The 20,004-nt window shown below is 53.1% G+C and overlaps 2 protein-coding genes across 17 annotated transcripts in view; both read left to right on the top strand.

Moving 5' to 3' along the window:
* LOC144992241 (DDB1- and CUL4-associated factor 1-like) overlaps nt 1-14,610 on the top strand; it is a 28,074-nt gene extending 13,464 nt beyond the window's left edge. For all 5 annotated transcript variants that reach the window (XM_078947849.1, XM_078947846.1, XM_078947847.1 and 2 more), the window contains 22 exons: nt 1,212-1,370; nt 1,526-1,705; nt 1,809-1,918; nt 2,040-2,127; nt 2,208-2,377; nt 2,473-2,597; nt 2,670-2,746; nt 2,953-3,099; nt 3,190-3,345; nt 3,441-4,052; nt 4,961-5,238; nt 5,318-5,516; nt 5,596-5,678; nt 5,761-5,845; nt 6,138-6,371; nt 6,530-6,623; nt 6,693-6,797; nt 6,900-6,973; nt 7,110-7,196; nt 7,279-7,422; nt 12,091-12,196; nt 12,556-14,610. In XM_078947849.1, coding sequence (XP_078803975.1) covers nt 1,212-1,370; nt 1,526-1,705; nt 1,809-1,918; nt 2,040-2,127; nt 2,208-2,377; nt 2,473-2,597; nt 2,670-2,746; nt 2,953-3,099; nt 3,190-3,345; nt 3,441-4,052; nt 4,961-5,238; nt 5,318-5,516; nt 5,596-5,678; nt 5,761-5,845; nt 6,138-6,371; nt 6,530-6,623; nt 6,693-6,797; nt 6,900-6,973; nt 7,110-7,196; nt 7,279-7,422; nt 12,091-12,196; nt 12,556-12,590 — 3,348 coding nt within the window. In that variant the 3' untranslated portion in view covers nt 12,591-14,610. The remainder of the gene's footprint in view (nt 1-1,211; nt 1,371-1,525; nt 1,706-1,808; nt 1,919-2,039; nt 2,128-2,207; nt 2,378-2,472; nt 2,598-2,669; nt 2,747-2,952; nt 3,100-3,189; nt 3,346-3,440; nt 4,053-4,960; nt 5,239-5,317; nt 5,517-5,595; nt 5,679-5,760; nt 5,846-6,137; nt 6,372-6,529; nt 6,624-6,692; nt 6,798-6,899; nt 6,974-7,109; nt 7,197-7,278; nt 7,423-12,090; nt 12,197-12,555) is intronic.
* Nucleotides 14,611-15,372: 762 nt separating this feature from the next.
* dock3 (dedicator of cytokinesis 3) overlaps nt 15,373-20,004 on the top strand; it is a 120,994-nt gene continuing 116,362 nt past the window's right edge. For all 12 annotated transcript variants that reach the window (XM_078947843.1, XM_078947842.1, XM_078947840.1 and 9 more), the window contains exon 1: nt 15,373-16,029. In XM_078947843.1, the coding sequence (XP_078803969.1) occupies nt 15,993-16,029 (37 nt within the window). In that variant the 5' untranslated portion in view covers nt 15,373-15,992. The remainder of the gene's footprint in view (nt 16,030-20,004) is intronic.

Genomic DNA, 20,004 nt, shown 5'->3' with positions numbered 1-20,004 from the left:
TTTCCTGTGTTTTTGTCAAGCCATGTTTCAGTTAAAAACATAAAATCAAGATTAAAAGAAGAGATAAGATTATTGATTAAAAATGATTTGTTGCATAAAGATCTGACATTGAGTGCAGCAAGTTTGAGATTAGTTTCCTTGGGACTGGTCAAAACCTTCTTGCAAGGGATGTGAACTAGATTTCTTTGATTGGACAGTCTAACTGCCCTTTTTTGCATTCTACGTGGTGCAACTACAGGTATAGCACCAGAAGGAAGCTGTTCATCACAGGGCCCCAGTTTGACATAACCTTTCCTAGGACACTGGGGGCCCGTTTCATCCTAGCTCCGGGGAATAGTACGTCTAGAGGCGCGCAGGAGAGGTTGAGTTGAGGGTAGTTTGGGTGATGGACCGGGAGGAGCGGGAGCTGGACGGGATTTGGGTGAACGACGGAGGGGGCGTGTTGGAGGGGGTTTGGATGAAGGCCGTGTTGGAGGGACTTTGGGTGAAGGATGAGGAGGGGGCGCTGGAGGGGTAGGAGAGCTCCTGTGTGGTGTGAGGCTCACAGGTGTTAGGGGAGCCATCTTAATTCCTGACTTGATGAGGCTATCAAAATGGCTAGGTAGGGCCATGGGTGAAAGTGGGGGGGACGAAAAGGAAAGTGAGTCTTCACTGGGAGTAGACGTAGCAGGGGGCGCCCACAGCTGGTCAGATGGTGGAATTTCTGGGGCCAAATCTGGTGGTTGTTGTTGTGGTTCTGCAGCTGGGTCCTTAGCTGGCGGTAGTTGTTGTGGTGCTGGTGCAGGTGAGTCCTTAGATGGAGGTGGTTGCTGTAATGCTGGTGGAGCTGAGTCCTTAGGTGGAGGTGGTTGTGGTGCTGGTGCTGCCGGATCCAAGTCATTGACCGGTGTTGGTGGAGGTAGTTGTTGTTGCCGTTGTGCTGTGGTTCATTCACTGCAGTAGTAAGTTTTTTTTTTTTTTTTTTTAACTGCAGTAGTAAGTTGACCTCACCAAGATGGCGGTGCTCTCCTCCCATGAGGAACCAGGTGATGTCTCCTCTAGTGATATAACTCATTGGTATTAGCATTAGCCTGAGTGTTAGCCTTAGTATCAGTGTTAGCATCAGTATTAGCATTAGCATCTTGGTTAGCATTAGCCTCATCCTTGCTAGCGTCATGTTGCTGATGAGCAGAAGTTTGGATCACTGATCTGGACTCTGATTCCTTCTGTAGTTTTTAGCTTCACTTCTGCTGCATAAGAAGTTTGCTGCAGAGTTTATTGCTCATGGAGGGGTGCAGAAACTTCTGGAGATCCCGAGACCTTCCATTGCAGCAACCGGGGTTTCTCTCTGCCTCTACTACCTGGCCTACAATCAAGACTCCATGGAGCGGGTAAAGTTTGCACTGGCTCTGCAGCACACTTCCTGCTGGAGGTTCTTGAGGTTTATAGGGCTCTGTAACCCTGGATGTTCTGTATATTAGGGGTTCTGTATAGACCCTTCTGTGCGTCAGGGTTCTCCTGAACCGGGCCTGCTTGTCGTCTGCAGGTGTGCATGCTCCCGGGCGGCGTGCTGTCAGACGTGGTCTCCTACGCGCTGTGGTTGTTGGAGTCGTCCCACACCTCAGGCGTCTGCCACGCCACCATGTTCTTCTCCATCTCCTTTTCTTTCCAAGCGGTGGTGCGGTTCTTTGACCAGCAGGATGGTCTGCGCCGGCTGGTCAATCTGGTGAGTGATGACTCGTGAGCTCCTCAGCAGATCCTCTGAGGAAGATCTCCAGGAACGTCGGAACGACTGTCTTTGTAACCTGCATGCCCCCCCACCCCCATAGATCAGTACTCTGGAGATCCTCAACATGGAGAACGAGGTGTCCATCATGAGTGATGACCAGGTGTTTACCAGCCGACAGACAGCCAAACACACCTGCATGGCTCTACGCAGGTATGACGGCGGCTGCGTATGGCGGCTGCGTATGGCGGCTGCGTGCGGCGGCTGCGTATGGCGGCTGTGGCTGCATCTGGCGTCCGCCGCGCGTCTCTCAGCTGTTTCTTTGGCTTTGCAGGTACTTTGAGGCTCAGCTGGGACTGAAGACAGAGCTCGTCAAACAGTCCCTGTCCTCCTCAGACAGCCCCCCCCAGCTGCTTCATAAGGTACGGGGTCAGCATCATTCACATGGGGGTGCTGGGTCTTTTGGGTCCATTTTTCGGTAAACGGTTGGATCTGGTTCCAGGCCTTCTCCTACAGCAGGGAGCAGGTGGTGGAGATGATGGAGTTTCTAATGGAGAACGGACCCCCCCACCTCCACTGGGAGCCGGTGGAGGTCTTCTGTAAGCTGTCCTGCGTGCCGCTGATGCTGCAGCTCATATCCGCGGCCTGCGACTGGGGAACCTACTACGGCAGGTACTCTGACGGCTGAGAACCAGGAGAGCGGCGCCTGTCCTCTTCTGTGGGTGAGCTTCTCACCTCCATCGTCTCCCTCCTCCGTCTCTGACCAGGGGCGACACCGTCCGCTACGCCTTGGACATCCTGGCCATCCTGACGGTGGTTCCTAAAGTGCAGCTGCTGCTGGCTGACACCGTGGAGGTTCTGGATGAGAACCGGTCTCCCGTCTCCACTGTGGGTCAGTACGGACGTAGGTTCCCGTGTCTTTGAAGCCACCAGCAGAAGTTCATTCTTGTTCTGCGGTCTGCAGGTATGAGCATCATCCTGGGGGTCGCTGAGGGGGAGGTGTTTCCCAACGACGCCGAGATCCAGAAGTCAGCGCTGCAAGTAAACACCAGAATGTAGAGACCGCAGAATGAGGCCAACAGACAGGTTCTGGCGTTGTTTTAGTGCGGCAGCGCCCTCATGTGGTCAAAGTGTTTCATCTTAACACGGTTCAGAACCGGCTCTGATCGTCACACGTAAACGCCGTGACGTCACGCTTTGCCGAACTTACGCAGAAACAAACGCTGATGGACTTCCTGTCCCTGCAGGTGATAATCAACTGTGTGTGCGCTCCGGATCAGAGCCTGAATGTGGGGGGGGCTTTCTCTGCCACGCCCCTCAGGCGGCCGCAGTCCCCCATCAACAGAGTGCTGTCCCACATCTGGCAGGTTGTGCAGAACAACAATGGCATAAAGGTAAGTGGGTCAACAGGAAGCGGAGAACCGGTTCCGGCTCCTTCCGAAGGGTTTAGGAGAACGCTGACCTTGGGTCTCTGGATGGTCCAGGTGCTGCTGTCTCTGCTGTCGGTGAAGATGCCCATCACGGATGCAGATCAGATCCGCGCTCTGGCCTGCAGGGCTCTGGTGGGACTGTCCCGCAGCTCTGCAGTCAGGCAGATCATCAGCAAGCTACCGCTCCTCACCAGCAGCCACATCCAGCAGGTGAGCATCAGCGGGGGGCGGAGCCTCCCGACCGAACAGAGCAGCTGAAACGCGGCAGGAAGAGGCTGACGGTTTGACTCCTGGTTCCTCTGCAGTTGATGAAGGAGCCGGTTCTGCAGGACAAACAAAGCGAGCACGTGCGCTTCTGCCGCTACGCCGCCGAGCTGATGGAGCGGGTGTCCGGGAAGCCCCTCCTCGTGGGCTCGGACGTGTCCCTGGCCCGCCTGCAGAGAGCCAACGTGGTGGCCCAGTCCAGAATCACCTTCTCAGAGCGGGAGCTGCTGGTGCTGATCAGGAACCACCTGCTGGCCAAAGGCCTGCACGACACTGCCAGCGCGCTCACCAAAGAGGCCAACCTACCCGTGACCCTGCTCTGTCCAAACTCCTCCTCCTCCTGCGTCTCGCCTTCCTCCTCCGCCCCCCTCGTGCCCCGTGCCTGCTGGCTGGCCGGTGGGATCGCGTCCCGTGTTGCTGGTCACGTTGGAACGTCTCCCGTGTCTTCAGTCTCTGCCGCCTCTCGGTTCCACGGCCTTCCTCGCTCCTCCTCCTCCTCCACTGCAGCGTCAGCATCAGCTCACCCAACGCCGCAGGAGTCCCTTCCTGTTGGACGGATCCTGTTCTCGCGGGAGCGTACGGCGGCCAGCTGCACCCCAGGGAGAAGAGTGTCCGCCCTCAAGCAGAAGTCTGACCACGGGGCTTTCATGCAGGTCAGTTTGCCTTAGCGTCGCGCCTTAGCGTCGCGCCTTAGCGTCGCGCCTTAGCGTCGCGACAGTGTCGCGCCTTAAGGCCCGTACACACCGGGACGAATATTCGCCAGGCGTTATTCGCCAGCGTTTTTCGCCACGTCTTTTGTGTTCACACCCAGGCGATTTTCGCTGACGATGAGTGGAGTGAACATGCAATTTCATTCCCTGACATTAGATGGCGCTTAATGTAAAACAGAAATACTCCTGTACACAAGGTGGCGCTGCGCAACTTTACGCTTCTTAAAGTCGCTTTTCACTCAGAAGAAGAGAGCAAGTATTTACACGCTTGTCAGAATCATACAAAGAAAACATGAATATTTCAAGCACCAGTTGCTCCAACTGGTGCTTGGTTCGGGGATGTTTTAGAATGTCCGTCATTATTGCTTCGCGGCAGTGTAGACGCTACTTGGCGTCTATCTTCTTCGCTGGTATGTGTGCTCAGCAAGGCAGTTTTGTGTTTGAGCGCCCCCAAGTTGTGTTTTACTGTAACTTCAGAAGCTCCAGACACGTGAGCAAAAGCGCCGTTCTCATTGGTCGAGTAGATTTCGATGCGACGCGTCGAAAAAAAAAAACGAACCCGAGGCGTTTTTTTTTTTTGACGCTTTAACGCCTGGCGTTTTTTCGCGTCGGTGTGCACACTCTCATTGGGGCCCTTTGTTTAGTCACGAGGCGTTAAACGTCGGCGAAAATCGTGCGCGAAATTCGTCCCGGTGTGAACGGGCCTTTAGCGTCGCGACAGTGTCGCGCCTTAGCGTCGCGCCTTAGCGTCGGGCCTTAGCCTGGCGGCGTCACAGCGTGGCGTTTGGAGCCCTCAGCATGACTGGCACTAACGTTGCTGTCTGTCACGGTTCCCCGTCCCTGTGGAGCAGAGTCCAGCCATGAAGAAGCAGCTGGAGCGCCACCTTCCCACCCCCCCCACCCTGGACAGCATCATCATGGAGTATCTGAGGAAGCAGCACGCTCGCTGCCCCAACCCCGTCACCACGTGCCCCCCCTTTTCCCTCTTCACGCCCCACCGCTGCCCCGAGCCGAAACAGAGGTGGCAGGCATCCGGCAACTTCACCGCCCGCCTGGGGGGCAGGGTGCTGCAGCCCAAGTACAGGGGCGTGGCCTGGGGGGGTCTGGACCGTCGTCTGATTTTCAGCAGGTCAGAATCCGCCGTGTCTTTAAACACGCTTGCTAATCTGAGATGAAGCGGCTGTTCTGCTGACGGCTTCTGCGCTCAGGTTCCGACCCGCAACCGTCTTCACCGAGCGGGACCAGTACGACAGCGGCTTCAGCTGCTGCACCTTCTCCGCCTCAGAGCGCTTCCTGCTGCTGGGCACCTGCTCGGGTCACCTGGTCTTCTACAACGTCTTCTCTGGAGAGCAGGAGGCCAACTACACCTGCCACGCCACGGCCATCACACACCTGCAGCCCTCCAGGGTACCCGTCGCTCCTCTGGACCTCCTCCCTCGGGTTTGTGGTGCAGTCAGTTTGGTGGAGGTGTTGGTTTGTGTTTCAGGATGGAAAGTTGGTGCTAACCTCCGCCTCCTGGGGAAGTCCTCTGTCTGCGCTGTGGAGTGCAGACGGCGTCTTTGAGATGAAGTAAAGCCAAACGGCTTCTGCTGGCATCATCTGCTGGTGTCTGTGAGGAAGAGCGCCGCTCATGTGTCCTCTGCTTCCTCAGACACGCCTTCGCTGAAGATCATTATGTGGAGTTCAGCAAACGGTCTCAGGACAGAGTCATTGGGACCAAAGACCAGGTGGCACATGTGAGTGACAGGAGGCCTCTGCTGCTCCAGATGTTTCCTCAAACTCTTTGTCCTGTGAAGTCTGAACCTGTTTGGCATTAAACCAAATCCAAACGGTTTCAGTCTTGGTGACCCTTAAACCTGGTTGATGAGTTTAGTCAGGACTCCGGCTGCTCCAGGTTTTCTCGATGGGTTAAAACCCAAACTCCTGCAGATGAAGGAGGACCTTCTCAGAGAGCCTCCTACCCTGAAGTCCGTTTGTTTGGTTCTACTGGTCAAGTAGATCCCCTGTCCTCCTCTCCCTCTGTTGTAGATCTACGACGTTCACACGGGCCAGAAGACCCTGACCCTGAACAACCCGGCTCTGGCCAACGGCTACAAGAGGAACTGTGCCTCCTTCAACCCCACCGATGAGCTGGTGCTAAACGATGGGGTCCTGTGGGACCTGCGGGCCTCTCGGGCCATCCATAAGTTTGACAAGTTCAACATGAACATCAGCGGGGTCTTCCATCCCAACGGCTTGGAGGTTCTCATCAACAGTGAGATCGTATCCTTGACCACCTCCTCTGTAGCTCTGTGCTTAACTCCTGGGAAGGAGCAGAGAGGTCAGTGTTCTCTAGCACCTCCTCTGCTTCTAAAGGGGGGGAAACCCAGACTGTTTTAGACCACCTTCATGTCTGGGAACCGCCTTAACTCCAGAGTCAGTGGGACCTCAGGACCTTCCACCTGCTGCACACGGTCCCGGCCCTGGACCAGTGCAGAGTGGTCTTCAACAGCAACGGCACCATTATTTATGGAGGTGAGCATCGGGATCTTCTCCGATGGACTCGCTGCGCTGAGGGTTTCATGGCTGTCCTCTTCTCCACAGCAATGCTGCATCCAGATGATGATGAAGACGCCATGGACCCGCAGATGAAGAGTCCCTTTGATTCTTCCTTCAGGACGTTTGATGCCACAAATTACAAACCTATAGGTGATCTGGACCTTCTGGTCTTCTGTTCTGTCCTGTGGTTCTGGGCGGCAGCTTCTGTCATGGAGACAGGAAATGACATCATTGTTTCGGTTTCTCCATCAGCCACAGTAGATGTAAAGAAGAACATTTTTGACCTTTGCACCGACAGCAAAGACAGCTTCCTGGCTGTGATAGAGGTATGAAGGTCCACCGTCTGGAAGCTTCTCAGCAGAACAACTGACGTCTCTTTGGGCTTTTGTTTTGAAAGTCTTCAGACTGTCCTCTCCTATCAGACGTCTTCAGTGTTTTGGTTTTGTCCCCTCGTCTCTGCAGAACCAGGACGCTCAGAGCTTGGACACGGTGTGCCGTCTGTACGAGGTGGGAAGGCAGAAGCTGGCCGAGGAGGGAGATGATGATCAGGTGAGGCTCAGGGCTCCTGTGCTCCTCGTGTCTCACTCCAGGGATCCCGTCAACCGTTAGCGAGTATTCTGTCTTCTTTCAGGAGGAAGATGATCAGGAGGAGGATTCCTCAGACTCCGATGACGACGATGATGACGATGATGAGGACACTGACGCACTCTTGGAGGAGCTGATCAACGACGGCCCAGAAAATCTGGACCCAGTGGACTCGCCTGCAGATGAAGGGGTATGTACAGGGGTCTCTACAGGGGTCTCTTCAGGGGTCTCCTTAGGGGTCTCCTTAGGGGTCTCTTTAGGGGTCTCTACAGGGGTCTCCTTAGGGGTCTCTTTAGGGGTCTCTACAGGGGTCTCCTTAGGGGTCTCTTTAGGGGTCTCCTTAGGGGTCTCTTTAGGGGTCCCTTCAGGGGTCTCTACAGGGGTATCTACAGGGGTCTCTACAGGGGTCTCTACAGGGGTCTCCTTAGGGGTCTCTTTAGGGGTCTCTTTAGGGGTCTCTACAGGGGTCTCTACAGGGGTCTCTTCAGGGGTCTCCTTAGGGGTCTCTTCAGGGGTCTCCTTAGGGGTCTCCTTAGGGGTCTCCTTAGGGGTCTCTTTAGGGGTCTCTACAGGGGTCTCCTTAGGGGTCCCTTCAGGGGTCTCTACAGGGGTCTCTTCAGGGGTCTCCTTAGGGGTCTCCTTAGGGGTCTCTTTAGGGGTCTCCTTAGGGGTCTCTTTAGGGGTCCCTTCAGGGGTCTCTACAGGGGTCTCTACAGGGGTCTCCTTAGGGGTCTCTTTAGGGGTCCCTTCAGGGGTCTCTACAGGGGTCTCTACAGGGGTCTCCTTAGGGGTCTCCTTAGGGGTCTCCTTAGGGGTCTCTTTAGGGGTCTCTACAGGGGTCTCCTTAGGGGTCCCTTCAGGGGTCTCTACAGGGGTCTCTACAGGGGTCTCCTTAGGGGTCTCCTTAGGGGTCTCTTTAGGGGTCCCTTCAGGGGTCTCTACAGGGGTCTCTACAGGGGTCTCCTTAGGGGTCTCTTCAGGGGTCTCCTTAGGGGTCTCCTTAGGGGTCTCTTTAGGGGTCTCTACAGGGGTCTCCTTAGGGGTCTCCTTAGGGGTCTCTTTAGGGGTCCCTTCAGGGGTCTCTACAGGGGTCTCCTTAGGGGTCTCTTCAGGGGTCTCCTTAGGGGTCTCCTTAGGGGTCTCCTTAGGGGTCTCTTTAGGGGTCTCTACAGGGGTCTCCTTAGGGGTCTCTTTAGGGGTCCCTTCAGGGGTATCTACAGGGGTCTCCTTAGGGGTATCTACAGGGGTATCTACAGGGGTCTCCTTAGGGGTCTCCTTAGGGGTCTCTACAGGGGTCTCTACAGGGGTCTCTACAGGGGTATCTACAGGGGTCTCTTTAGGGGTCTCCTTAGGGGTCTCTTTAGGGGTCTCCTTAGGGGTCTCTACAGGGGTCTCCTTAGGGGTCTCTTCAAGGGTCTCTTTAGGGGTCTCCTTAGGGGTCTCTACAGGGGTCTCCTTAGGGGTCTCTTCAAGGGTCTCTTTAGAGGTCTCTTTAGGAGTCTCTTTAGGGGTCTCCTTAGGGGTTTATTCTGGGGTCCCTTTAGGGGTCTCTTTAGGGGTTTATTCTGGGGTCCCTTTAGGGGTCTCTTTAGGGGTTTATTCTGGGGTCCCTTTAGGGGTCTCTTTAGGGGTCTTTTCATGCGCCTCTTTAGGGGTCTCTTCAGGGGTCTCTTCAGGGGTCTCTTTAGGGGTCTTTTCATGCGTCTCTTTACGGGTCTCTTTAGGGGTCTCTTCAGGGGTCTTTTCATGCGTCTCTTTAGGGGTCTCTTTAGGGGTCTCTTCAGGGGTTTCTTCAGGGGTCTCTTCAGGGGTCTCTTCAGGGGTCTCTTTAGGGGTCTCTTCAGTGGTTTCTTTAGGGGTCTCTTCAGGGGTCTCTTCAGGGGTCTCTTTAGGGGTCTTTTCATGCGTCTCTTTAGGGGTCTCTTTAGGGGCCTTTTCATGCGTCTCTTTAGAGGTCTCTTTAGGAGTCTCTTTAGGGGTCTCCTTAGGGGTCTCTTTAGGGGTTTATTCTGGGGTCCCTTTAGGGGTCTCTTTAGGGGTCTTTTCATGCGCCTCTTTAGGGGTCTCTTTAGGGTCCCTTCAGGGGTCTTTTCATGCGCCTCTTTAGGGGTCTCTTTAGGGTCCCTTCAGGGGTCTTTTCATGCGTCTCTTTAGGGGTCTCTTTAGGGGTCTCTTCAGGGGTCTCTTCAGGGGTCTCTTTAGGGGTCTTTTCATGCGTCTCTTTACGGGTCTCTTTAGGGGTCTCTTCAGGGGTCTCTTCAGGGGTCTCTTTAGGGGTCTTTTCATGCGTCTCTTTAGGGGTCTCTTTAGGGGTCTCTTCAGGGGTCTCTTCAGGGGTCTCTTTAGGGGTCTTTTCATGCGTCTCTTTACGGGTCCCTTCAGGGGTCTCTACAGGGGTCTCTACAGGGGTCTCCTTAGGGGTCTCTTTAGGGGTCCCTTCAGGGGTATCTACAGGGGTCTCCTTAGGGGTCTCTACAGGGGTCTCTACAGGGGTCTCTACAGGGGTCTCTACAGGGGTATCTACAGGGGTCTTCTTAGGGGTCTCCTTAGGGGTCTCTTTAGGGGTCTCCTTAGGGGTCTCTTTAGGGGTCTCCTTAGGGGTCTCTACAGGGGTCTCCTTAGGGGTCTCTACAGGGGTCTCCTTAGGGGTCTCTTCAAGGGTCTCTTTAGAGGTCTCTTTAGGGGTCTCTACAGGGGTCTCCTTAGGGGTCTTTTTAGGGGTCCCTTCAGGGGTATCTACAGGGGTCTCCTTAGGGGTATCTACAGGGGTATCTACAGGGGTCTCCTTAGGGGTCTCTTTAGGGGTCTCCTTAGGGGTCTCTTTAGGGGTCTCCTTAGGGGTCTCTACAGGGGTCTCTTTAGGGGTCTCCTTAGGGGTCTTCTTAGGGGTCTCCTTAGGGGTCTCTTTAGGGGTCTCCTTAGGGGTCTCTTTAGGGGTCTCCTTAGGGGTCTCTACAGGGGTCTCCTTAGGGGTCTCTACAGGGGTCTCCTTAGGGGTCTCTTCAAGGGTCTCTTTAGAGGTCTCTTTAGGGGTCTCTACAGGGGTCTCTACAGGGGTCTCTACAGGGGTATCTACAGGGGTCTTCTTAGGGGTCTCCTTAGGGGTCTCTTTAGGGGTCTCCTTAGGGGTCTTTTCATGCGTCTCTTTAGGGGTCTCTTCAGTGGTTTCTTTAGGGGTCTCTTCAGGGGTCTCTTCAGGGGTCTCTTTAGGGGTCTTTTCATGCGTCTCTTTAGGGGTCTCTTTAGGGGCCTTTTCATGCGTCTCTTTAGAGGTCTCTTTAGGAGTCTCTTTAGGGGTCTCCTTAGGGGTCTCTTTAGGGGTTTATTCTGGGGTCCCTTTAGGGGTTTCTTTAGGGGTCTTTTCATGCGCCTCTTTAGGGGTCTCTTTAGGGTCCCTTCAGGGGTCTTTTCATGCGCCTCTTTAGGGGTCTCTTTAGGGGTCTCTTCAGGGGTCTCTTCAGGGGTCTCTTTAGGGGTCTTTTCATGCGTCTCTTTAGGGGTCTCTTTAGGGGTCTCTTCAGGGGTCTCTTCAGGGGTCTCTTTAGGGGTCTTTTCATGCGTCTCTTTACGGGTCCCTTCAGGGGTCTCTACAGGGGTCTCTACAGGGGTCTCCTTAGGGGTCTCTTTAGGGGTCCCTTCAGGGGTATCTACAGGGGTCTCCTTAGGGGTCTCCTTAGGGGTCTCTACAGGGGTCTCTACAGGGGTCTCTACAGGGGTATCTACAGGGGTCTTCTTAGGGGTCTCCTTAGGGGTCTCTTTAGGGGTCTCCTTAGGGGTCTCTTTAGGGGTCTCCTTAGGGGTCTCTACAGGGGTCTCCTTAGGGGTCTCTACAGGGGTCTCCTTAGGGGTCTCTTCAAGGGTCTCTTTAGAGGTCTCTTTAGGAGTCTCTTTAGGGGTCTCCTTAGGGGTCTCTTCAAGGGTCTCTTTAGAGGTCTCTTTAGGAGTCTCTTTAGGGGTCTCCTTAGGGGTTTATTCTGGGGTCCCTTTAGGGGTCTCTTTAGGGGTTTATTCTGGGGTCCCTTTAGGGGTCTCTTTAGGGGTCTTTTCATGCGCCTCTTTAGGGGTCTCTTCAGGGGTCTCTTTAGGGGTCTCTTCAGGGGTCTTTTCATGCGTCTCTTTAGGGGTCTCTTCAGTGGTTTCTTTAGGGGTCTCTTCAGGGGTCTCTTTAGGGGTCTTTTCATGCGTCTCTTTAGAGGTCTCTTTAGGAGTCTCTTTAGGGGTCTCTTTAGGGGTTTATTCTGGGGTCCCTTTAGGGGTCTCTTTAGGGGTCTTTTCATGCGCCTCTTTAGGGGTCTCTTTAGGGTCCCTTCAGGGGTCTTTTCATGCGCCTCTTTAGGGGTCTCTTTAGGGTCCCTTCAGGGGTCTTTTCATGCGTCTCTTTAGGGGTCTCTTTAGGGGTCTCTTTAGGGGTCTCTTCAGGGGTCTCTTCAGGGGTCTCTTTAGGGGTCTCTTCAGGGGTCTCTTTAGGGGTCTTTTCATGCGTCTCTTTACGGGTCTCTTTAGGGGTCTCTTCAGGGGTCTTTTCATGCGTCTCTTTAGGGGTCTCTTTAGGGGTCTCTTCAGGGGTTTCTTTAGGGGTCTCTTCAGGGGTCTCTTCAGGGGTCTCTTCAGGGGTCTCTTTAGGGGTCTCTTCAGGGGTCTTTTCATGCGTCTCTTTAGGGGTCTCTTCAGGGGTCTCTTCAGGGGTCCCTTCAGGGGTCCCTTCAGGGGTCTCTTCAGGGGTCTTTTCATGCGTCTCTTTAGGGGTCTCTTTAGGGGTCTCTTCAGGGGTCTCTTCAGGGGTCCCTTCAGGGGTCTCTTCAGGGGTCTCTTTAGGGGTGTTTCCCGCTCTTTCATGCTCAGGTGTTTGCGTTTGCAGGTGGGAGGTCTTCTCAGCAGTGACAGTGATGACGAAGGGGAGGAGTCAGACCATTCAAACGACTCCAGTGACGGGTCCGATTCCCTCCACTCTGACATTTTGGAGGGTAAGCGTTGGCCGTCTTGCCGCTGGGGGGTCAGAGTTTTGTTTGTAGAGCTGCAAACGTTTCAGCTGGGGTTCCTCTAGAAGAGCCAAAGCCGATCTTTCAGACCGTCTTCTATGGATTATTGGAGAACTGGGGGGGCCGTATGGGCTGAGGCTCCGCCCACTGAGGCAGTTATTTTAGGAAAGAAGGGATTTTAATCTGAACATTAAATCAAATGAAACGTTTTCAAAGTTCTGCTGCAGACGTCAGTTGGCGAGCGTCTAGCGGTGCCCCGCCCCCTCGGTTTCTGTTCAGAGTCTAGACTGACGGTTCTGCAGTTCTCCGGTGAAAGCTGAAACTGTCGCTTTGTTGTCATGCAGCCATTTTCCTGGATGGGTCAGATGATGAAGACTAGGAGAGGTTTCATCACATCTGGGAGGAGATGCTGCGCTGGTGACCATGTGACCCTGAAGAAGGAACTTCCTGTTTCTCTCAAACCCTCATCACACCTAACCAGGCAAGTTTCCTGTGGGGGCTCAGACCTGCGGCATGGACGTCCCGGTGTGAGACGCTGAAGCCTTTTAAGTTTTAAGATGTGGACTTTGGATCCCTTTCTTATTCGTTCCTGAGAGTAAAGAAGAAAAACCTCTGCGACATTTGAGAAGGACGCTCGCTCCAGGAGATGCGTTCAGATCAGCAGCAGGAAGGGATTTTGATCTGAACAAGTTCTTTTCAAAATAAAAGCCATCATTTCTTTTTGGGAATAGTGATTGATTTCTGCTCCAGTCTGCCACACAGACTGTAGATGTTCAGGTCTGGCCCGCCTCCTCCTGGTTGGGGGTCCATGAACGGCTGAACTTTACCATCCCAACATGGTTCTGTCTAAAGTCCTCATGGAGACGTTCTCCCTCCAGTGTGGACCAGGTCCGGCAGAAACGCTCAGGGAAACTCCCCAGATCCAGCCTGCAGTGGCTTTACTTTGGAAAGATTTCAGTTCTACGTCCGTTTAACGAAGTCTGAACCTTTTTTAAAGTCAAACCGGTTTAGTAATTTATAATTAGAATTTATAATAGAAATTAAACTGCAACATATTTGAAATGAATTTAATGTCATTTATGAAACTGAAATGACAAAATAATTACTAACAATTATTACCAAAACACAGCAGTTAAAGTGCAGTTGATTCAGATTTAATTTAAAACTTAGGTGTTTTTTAAATTGAGATTTTATTAGTATGTACGGTCTCCTCTTCCTCCTCAGACTGTCATAGGAGGAAGAGGAGCTGGTTCTTCCTCTCAGCCAAACACCTGCTGAGCGTCTGAAGACGATTTTCCTCCTTCGTCTTTCTGCTGAATTTCCTGATACTTGAAACGTTTGAATGAAAAGAGAAATGTGGAAAAAGTGGATCACTTCAGGTTATAGAGCTGGATCCACCTCAGGTTAACCCCCCATCCCCCCACCCACCTAAGAATATGCAAAAGTGCACGTGTTTGAATGCATTTCCATGTTCTGCTCTAACCAGACAAAGTTCTTAAAGTTCCGCTCCGATCTTCTGGCTTTCATGATGAAGATGATGAAGCCGTTTTTAGCTCAAATCTAAAGACCTCTGGGACTTAATTGCTGCAGAGCGGCAGGAGTTCATTAGAAATTCACCTCTGAGTTGGTGTGGAGTAAGCCTCTGCTGATTTCCCATCATCCTTTGGTTTGCACTCTCTCCCACTAGCTGACAGCTCCTCACACCCCCAACCTAACATTAGCGGTCCAGCAAAAACAGCAGCAACATCAGAGCTATGCAGCCGCACGGTTCTGATCCAGATTCCAGCTCAGACCAGGAACACAAAGACCTTCACCCATCTGTTGGTCTGCAGCTGGAGGATCAGAAAGGGGCGGGGCTGGGAGCTTGTGGCTCCACCCATTTCACTTTTTCATTTTTGAATCTGATTCCCCACCATTTGAAAAAATACTCAGGTTAAATGTCAAATTCCTTCATCCATGACCCTGTCAGAAACTTTAAAGACCCCCCCCCCCCCCCAAACACCCTTTTCATTGGAGGGGGTCTTTAAAGTGGTCCATCGAAGCAGAACGATGTTATTTACGTTCTAGAAGATCATCCGTAAAGACGCAGATCCTGAACTAAGAATGTATGAAGAGGAAAACATGGCTGTGGTTTGCTGTCCGTGTCTTTGTGTGTGTGCTGCACGTTCATGTTGGCGTGTTCTCGTCTTCCTCCATGTTGAAGAAACTGGAAGCAGAAGATCTTCAGAGTGGAAACCCAGTTTGACTGTTCCATCATTCAGTTATTCTCCATAGTTTATTCCAATAAATAGAAGAACACTTTCAATGCTAAACTTTTGTTTTACTGGTTATTAAAAAATCTGCACGTTTGTAAATCTGCTGCAAATGGTTTTTAAATAATAAAGTTCTGCCATTGTTCAGATGTTTTTATGTCAAATGATCCACAGTAACCGGAACCTTTGCTGTTTATACTTGAATGTCTTTACGGGTCGACAACTCGGAGCCAACAGACGGCACCAAGTCCTGCTGGAACAGTGTCAAACCGGTTTGAAACCAGTTTATAACAAATTTAGCCCCGTTTAAACCCATTTGAAAGTGTTTTGGCTGCTGTGCAGCTGAAAATGGTGAAGGTTCATCTTATGTGGTTTGAGTCTGGATCGGTAAAACGACGTTTCCGTCCTGAATGTGGATTTGAACCGACGAGTCTTCATGCAGATGTGTTCACTTCTGTTTCTGACTGACGGGAATCCATAAGAAAATTCTGTTTCAGAAGAAAAGTCAACAGTCTGAATCCTAAACATCAGTTTGTCATAATTCATGTCAAAAATCTGTTTGGATGATTAATAATAAAATCCTTTTAATAGTTCGGTTCAAACGTCTTTCAAAGCAAGTTTGAAAGGTAGAAAGTTCATTCTGGATTCAGATTCTGCAGCACAAATGTTTTGTCAGTAAACAGCCAAACCATTTTTTATGGTTTGAGTGTCTGCGTCTGCGCAGACAGTTGCACGCAGACATGGTCCTGGAGAAGGTCTTGTGTTCTAGTCTGAAGTCTTTTCTACTTCAGTGTTTTCGTTTGTTTGTTTCTATCAGCGCCCCCCCGCGCCAGATGAATGCTGAGTCAGCACATCAATGCGCAGCCGAGGACCATCAACTGGGGGGCAGCAGACACCAGGTCTTGTAACAAACGTCTTTTTATGGGAACGAGCGGAGTTGCTCTCATATCCGTGCGCGCGCCGCGCGCGTCTGCCCTGCTGGCGCATCTCTGAACTAGCGAGCACGCGGTGCTCCGAGGACAGCAGCCCCTCCCGCCCCTGAGCGTCTCTCTCTCCTGACTGCGTAAGCCGCTCCATCTCAGCTGATCCTCTTAGCCCCGCCGCGCGCGCCTCGCTCAGAGCGACGCACGCGGGCTGTTTCATTCCTCGCTCTTCGGTCCGGACAGGTGAGTCTCACCTGCACAACATGCAGCTTCATCAGCCGGGTGGGCAGCACGCGCACGTGCGCCTGTTTCTTCCGGTCCGTGCGTTTTAAAAACTTTCCGGATCCTGTGAGAAGGACGTTACCGTGACTCGGAGTCGGTAACCGGACGGAAGCCCCCCCCCCATCACAGCGGCAGACGGAGATGGACAGGCGCGGCGCGGCATCGAACCCCCGACATCATCCGCACAGCGCGTGAACAGCTGATCCCAACACTGACTCTTCCTCCTCATCATATCCTCATCCTCTGGAGGGGCCGGCGGGGCGTCCATGAGGGGGGGCGCGCAGTGACGGTCCGGGATCGCTGCGTGTTCGCCGGGACTCCGTCATGTGGACGCCCACGGAGGACGAGAAGATCGGCGTGGGTGAGTCAGAGCCTCTCCCGCAACCGAGTAGCAACCGGGGGGCAGGCCGCCGCATTCGCACCGCTAGCGGACTCGGGGGTGGGGGGTTGATCATTGTAGTGATTGATGAAGTGTGTGTGGGGGTGGGGTGGGGGGGTCATTACTGCTCTATTACAGAGTTTGTCCTGAAGGTCAGGATGGAATTAGGGGGTTTCCCCATTTTTCTGTGTTCAGCATCCATCCCTCCCTCCCTCCCTCCCTCCAGGTTCTGGTTGTGATGGGTTAGTTGGTATCAGTCTTTGGCGGGGGGGAACCCTGGTTCCTCTCTTCTGGACTCAGAACCTCATTTATTTCATGTTAAAACAGGATTTGGGTCAGAAAGTCCTTCATCCTCTTCCCTGGTGTTCTATGTTACGGGGCTTCCCCCCCCCCCCCCCCCCCCCCCCGCTGGCGCCTGTGGTGTTCCTGGGTGAGGCTCTGCATACCAAGGCGGGGGCAGCGGTAACTCTTAGAGTTGGGGGGCCTGCTTGTAGAAAACAGCTATTCAGCAGCATGAATGCAGCTTTGTGGAGACCCTGAAAGCAGCTCCGCCCCCCCCCCCCCCCCCCCCATGCTCCATTGTCACGCTCGGCACAGGCAGGAATGAACGAGGGGCTCAGGTGCACTCATGCACATGCACCTGCTGGGGGGTCACATGGGTGATGAGGTCAGAGGTCGTCCTCTCTCCTGCTTCAGTAGCCTCAGCTCAACATCCATGTTGTAGGGAGGAAACCTGAGCGACTCCCACAATGCTCCTGCTGCCAGCCTCACCACCGTTCCTGGCGCCGCCACGTGACGGACAGGCCGACCATTTCAGCGCCGCTCCAGAGAAGGAAAGTGGGTCACTGCAGGGAGCAGCTGATGTGTGAAATGATGTCCGTCTTCAACCATCAAACCCTTTTCCTCCGCTGTTCTCTATTGAATCATCTTTTCTCTCTGCTGCTTGACATGGCAGCTCATCCCATAATAATCGCTGCAGCTCTCCAGAGTTTGTGATGAAAAGTTGAACCACAGCAGGATCCACGTTTCCAGAGTTCAACTTGAAACGTCACAAAAACGTGTGATCGGTTTCTGTGGAATCTTTCTCTTCTGTTGCTTCTGTACGTGAACGCTTCCGTTTGTGGCTACTGTTACCATGGAAACGAACTTGTGAACCTTAAATAAAGCGATCTTTGTTAATCCTCTGCTGAAACGCCGTCCTGTGCAGCAGCGGCTGCCGCTCATCCTGTCGGAGCAGTGGATTCTCTTTACTTCTGCAGCTTCATGGCCCTGTTGTGTGGAAAGCTGAAGCTTTTTGGAGGTCGTCATGGCGACAGCAGCAGATCTCTGCTCCTGGGATTCCGGTTCCGGTTGGCCGTCATTCCAGACGTCATGCTGACGCTTCTCACAGAACTTTGAGTTGTAACTATTGAAAAAAAGAGGATTTACAGATTCCATATTTCTATAAGTAGCCTTTTTAGGACATAAACTGCTATATCCACGGCCACTAAGTATTCTGGGTAAACATGTCAACATAACATGACCCCCCCCCCCCCTCATTTCTGTGTTACACACGGATGTCATGTCACAAACTGAGGAGCAGAAATCCCTGAAGCCTGTTGGTCATTGACGCTCAGACATGACAGAAAGTGGGACTACATGCATATCTGCTTCTGCCTGGGCGCCCCCCGCCTGGGGGGGTGTTCAGGGCCCGGCTGCCACAGCTCTGCATGGGGGGGCGTCCAGCCGAGGGCAAACGTGACAGTGATCTCATTGGGGAAGATTTCTGCTGACAGCAGAAGCAAAAGTCCCGTTTTTCTCAAACAAAACAAGGATTTAAAGAAACGCTGCAGGTTTGGACTGTCTGAAGGTTTTCGGTTTACTTTGGTGGTTAACCTGAGGAAAGAGGTTGTTCTTGGGGGGGGGGGGGGGGCACTTTAGATGTTTATTCATTTATGTTTACATTTTTCCTGAGGTCTTTGACCTGAAACCTTCTCAAAGTGTTGACGTTGTGAAGCTGTAGAAATGCACACCATCCCAACTTATCAGTGAGTTGTCCTTTTTGAAATCCCAAACTATAAAAAGCGCCGTGCATTTCTGCAGACGTGCGCTCAGAGCGCCTGACTGAGCATGCTCATGCATTATTAGTGGCGTGGGCCCGTTTACCGGAGGCTGTGAGGGATGTGCACATGTTTCCTTCTACAGAGAATGAAACATGTCCAGGGGGTGGGGGTGGCAAAAGCAGGGGTCTCTCCTGCAGAGACCCACCAAGAACCCCGCCTCCTTTTAGGGTCTTGGACCATCAGCGTCACGGTGTTTGTGTGTGACCTTCGTCCTCATCCTCACGGCCTGGAGCCGGTGCCTTTTCAGGATCGTGTTTGTGGGAAGCTCCACTGTGTTGGAGGTTGTGGGTTCTGTCCGGGTACGTCCAGGCGGGTCCAGACGTCCGCTCCGGCGCCGTCTTCAGCAGACGTGGCGTTGCTTCCATCTGCAGCCTCTCCTGGTTTTTTTCAGAAACTGCAGCAGAAAGTTGATCAGAGTCATAACAGAAGGGGGGGGGGTTGCTTGAAAACATCCTGAAAAGGTTCCGAGTCAGAGCCTCAGGCTGGAGGATGCAGCCGTCTTCTTCTGGATGGGATCCTCTCTGGCCTGTCTTGGTTCTGGTCCTGGTTCTGAGGCTCAGCGCCTCATCTGCCGTCTCTGGACCCACCCATGGTTTTGTTGGAATATCCAGAACTTGTGGACTTGCTGCTAAAACTTCCTGAGACGGTGGCTCCAGTTACAGAACGGACCTCCTGTGACATTTCTCTGAATCATTCATCTTCCCCCCCCCGTCAGCCTGGTGGGGGTGGGGGAGCGTGACGTGAGGAGCTCTGACAGCGTTCTCCTCGCCGTGACGGCGTACAGATTGGCCGTCTGCCTTCCGGACGGAGCTCGCCTCCTGAGTCAGTCGGTCTCTGGGCGTTTCTCAGAAGTGTCTGAGAAGTTCCATCAGATCCACTGTGTGTTTCCATCCATGCCTCCTGGGGGGGGGTGAGCTCACAGTGTGTGTGTGGGGGGGCAGGGCTCACAGTGTGTGTGGGGGGAGCAGGGCTCACAGTGTGTGTGTGGGGGGGGGGCAGGGCTCACAGTGTGTGTGTGGGGGGGCAGGGCTCACAGTGTGAGGAGCGTGAAGGCTGCTGTCCATGGTGCTGATTCACCTGCAGAAAGTCCCTCGTCTCATTATTCGCCTCAGCTGCTGATGAATCTGGGGGGGGGGGGGGTGTTATGGTGAAATGCGACAGAGGTTTAGGGTGGAGGTGGGGAGGGGGGGGGCTGGTCTGTGTGCGTGTGGTTTTTCAATGAAAGACCTGGTTCTGCTGAGGCTTCATCCTGTTAATGCTGTTTTCTCACCGTCCCCTCATGCGTGGAGGGGGGACAGGACCTGGGATGTTCTGGTCCAGGACCTGGGATGTTCTGGTCCAGGACCTGGGATGTTCCGGTCCAGGACCTGGGATGGTCCGGTCCAGAACCTGGGAAGTCGGTCCAGAACCTGGGATGGTCCGGTCCAGGACCTGGGATGTTCTGCAGTGATGGATTCGTGTGGGTTCTGAACATTTTCCAACCAAACGGAGTAAAAACTGGAGCCGGATTACAGACTGGATTTTGAATTTGGATTTTGAATTTTGAGCTATTTTTAAAGGTCGATAAAAACTTTATTGGTCAGTGATTCATAAACATTTCCTTCAATCTGCAGATGAAAACCAAATCAATTCAATCATTAAGTTCTGCCAGAACTTCAGCGTTTCCTCTGTAGTCCTGCCCCAAACATTTCTGCCCCCCCTCCTTTTTAGCTCCGCCCTCTCATGTTTTGCCTTTCAGGGATCAGGATGTAGTGGCGCCGTCAGCCCCCCCAGGATCTCCTGAGACGCCAGCATGTCTCCGTTTATTGATGTGAGCTTAAAGAGCTCGGGGGGGGGGGGGGCTTTCTTCTCGTTG

The sequence above is a fragment of the Oryzias latipes genome, chromosome 5, assembly GCF_053564925.1.
Source record: "Oryzias latipes strain Hd-rR chromosome 5, Olatipes_Hd-rR_3.1".
Taxonomy (NCBI): Eukaryota; Metazoa; Chordata; class Actinopteri; order Beloniformes; family Adrianichthyidae; genus Oryzias; species Oryzias latipes.
This window is presented reverse-complemented; position numbering and strand designations above follow the sequence as displayed.